This window comes from Montipora foliosa, chromosome 4 (assembly GCF_036669935.1).
Source record: "Montipora foliosa isolate CH-2021 chromosome 4, ASM3666993v2, whole genome shotgun sequence".
NCBI lineage: Eukaryota > Metazoa > Cnidaria > Anthozoa > Scleractinia > Acroporidae > Montipora > Montipora foliosa.
Window position 1 is genome coordinate 13,742,324 of NC_090872.1, and position 2,500 is coordinate 13,744,823.

The window sequence follows — 2,500 nt, forward strand, 5'->3', positions numbered from 1 at the left end:
CATCTTGGCGATCATATACAGCACCATAGCATGGACAATAAAGCGAAACACCAGGAAACGAAAAAGCTGGCCACAAATAGCAGCGGTCGGCGCTATCAAAAGACCAGGCACGTTATTGGTTTGTCACTTGCCATATTGGCTGCCTTCATCATTTGCATTTGGACCCTGTTTGTTCGGTGACGTTTGTGATCATTTTTGTGTGGAAATGGGAGACGCCGGTTCTACGATGCGCATTATTTCGAAACCATTGAATTGTCGTCGCGTCACATTTCCTTTTGCAGTCTTGTCCTGCCATCAATCCATGCAGCTGCTTTGCTTTTGGCAAAAAATACCCAAATGCTTTGTTGCGCCCTACACTCAAGCGGCTGTTCCTTAATGACACCTCCAAACTGTTCCACGCAAACGAAAATGACATCAGCGCTATCTAGAAGGAACACTAGAAGGTTCAAAAACTCTCTTCGTGTTACCTTCTCCAAGCTTATTGAAGATGGCAAACAAGAAGACAAGGACCTATAACGAGATGACGAACAAGCTCACAAGTAAAGTGAGGAGAAACCACATACAGAGACGATAAAACAAATGAGCTATAAAAAAGTATGTTTTTAGTTAACGACAGTGGCATACGTACGAAATAAGCGAATCTTAACGCAAAACCATTTCTATGTTGAGTGAGTGTTTGTGCTGTATACAAATAGGAAAACGTCATTGTTTTCAAGTTTTCTTAATTTACCGATTAGGATATACAATGATACTTCTTGACTTCTTACCTCTTGTCCAGGCGTTTATAAATACGTTGACAGAAATTCGTGTGTTGTAATTCCAAAACTTTTGTTTTATAGTTAGTTATACTACGAAGCAATAATCATAGTTAGTAAGGGACTGGTCAAAAAGTAATAGGGGGGGAGGGTGGTTGAGGTGGGCCGTAGCAATTGGAAATGGGGCATATAAAAAACACATGACCCCACCCCTTAACTTTTGAGCACAAAAGCTATTTGACCCAAACCGTCTAAATGAACCGCGGAAACATTAACCATGACCCACACCCCCTGATAAAAGATTTTTATGGTAAATTAATCAGTATACACCACATTTGTATATGAAGTTGTGGTGGTGTTGATTTACGGTTAGGTTTGTTTCTTAACCAGATGCAAAAGCATGTAAAACTAACGAGAATATTATTTAACTCTTTCAGCTTTTGTAAGCCATGTTTAATTAGTGACTTCTTATTATTTAAAGTTTTTCATCCTAGTGCCCATCAAATTATGTGTTGCGAAGTTTGCTCAATGGCACATTGCTGTCACTGTCACTCGAAATGTTTTATAGAGGCAAGTTTTGGAAGAGGAATATCGTCTTCATCTGAGCTTCATCTGAGATTTCTTTTTTATCATTTTAATTTCGGTTTACAGTTGTATTTTACGAACAAAGATAAAATTGTACGTCGTTAAAGTCTGCCATGCATTGAATTGTTAGCTATTTCAACAGAATCAAGCCCTCGATCATCAAAAAATATTTATATATTTAACAATGTGCCTATTCCTGTTTAAAATAGGATGACCCCCTCAATGGGTCGCTGACAATCGAACGACCCACCCCTGCGAAGGGCTCAAAAACTGATGACCTACCCCCTTTCTGCTCCGGCCCACCCTCCCCTATATACTTTTTGACTAGTTCCTTAAAAGAAAAATACCCTGGCCTCTCCTTAAATTTGGCGTTCTCAAGAGCTACCAAAATGGTTGTTTCTTGTTTCATCTGAAATTGGCACAAACTAGAAATGCTGAATAGAGAACTCTTCAAACCTTAAGTGAGCCCTTACCTGACGAAAACATCGCCTCCGAGGATCGTCGGGAACCGCATCGATAGCACGGTTGTTGCAGTTTTGTGAAACCACTTGCCGTCTCAGCAATCATAAACATCATCGTCATCATCATCAAGATTGCTATTGCCGTCACAGTTTTGTTGTTCCATTGAATTGCTCGCCCTATGCAAAGGAATCCCGCTGGTCTCGGTTTCCAGATCCCAGCTCGTGGATTTCCGGATCCCGAGTTGTGGATTCCGTATTTCAAAGTCACGGGTTGGGCCAAAAATGCTTGGATTAATAATAATAATAATAATAATAATAATAATAATAATAAGAAGAAGAAGAAGAAGAAGAAGAAGAAGAAGAAGAAAAATAGTAATAATAATAATAATAATAATAATAATAATAGTAAGAAGAAGAAGAAGAAAAAGAAGAAGAAGAAGAAGAAGAAGAAGAAGAAGAAGAAGAAGAAGAAGAAGAAGAAGAAGACGAAGAAGAAGGAGAAGAAGAAAGTCACAATAATACCTATCGTGATTGGTGCTCTTGGAAGCATATCAAAAGGTGCAAAGACCTGGTTTGGCAAGCTCGATGTACCTGACTTCCTTGAATTGGAAGTGTACAATTATCGGCCATTCTTGGAACTGCTCACCTGTTGCAGGAAGTGTTGTGTCCCTAAGCTAAGGGGAGTTGCTGAAAAACAAT

General features: G+C 39.3%; 1 protein-coding gene across 1 annotated transcript in view; it reads left to right on the forward strand.

The window, feature by feature from the left end:
* Positions 1-487: 487 nt before the first annotated feature.
* Positions 488-2,500, forward strand: part of LOC138001035 (uncharacterized) — a 6,362-nt gene continuing 4,349 nt past the window's right edge. The window contains exon 1 of the mRNA XM_068847703.1: positions 488-539. Within this exon, the coding sequence (XP_068703804.1) occupies positions 488-539 (52 nt within the window). The remainder of the gene's footprint in view (positions 540-2,500) is intronic.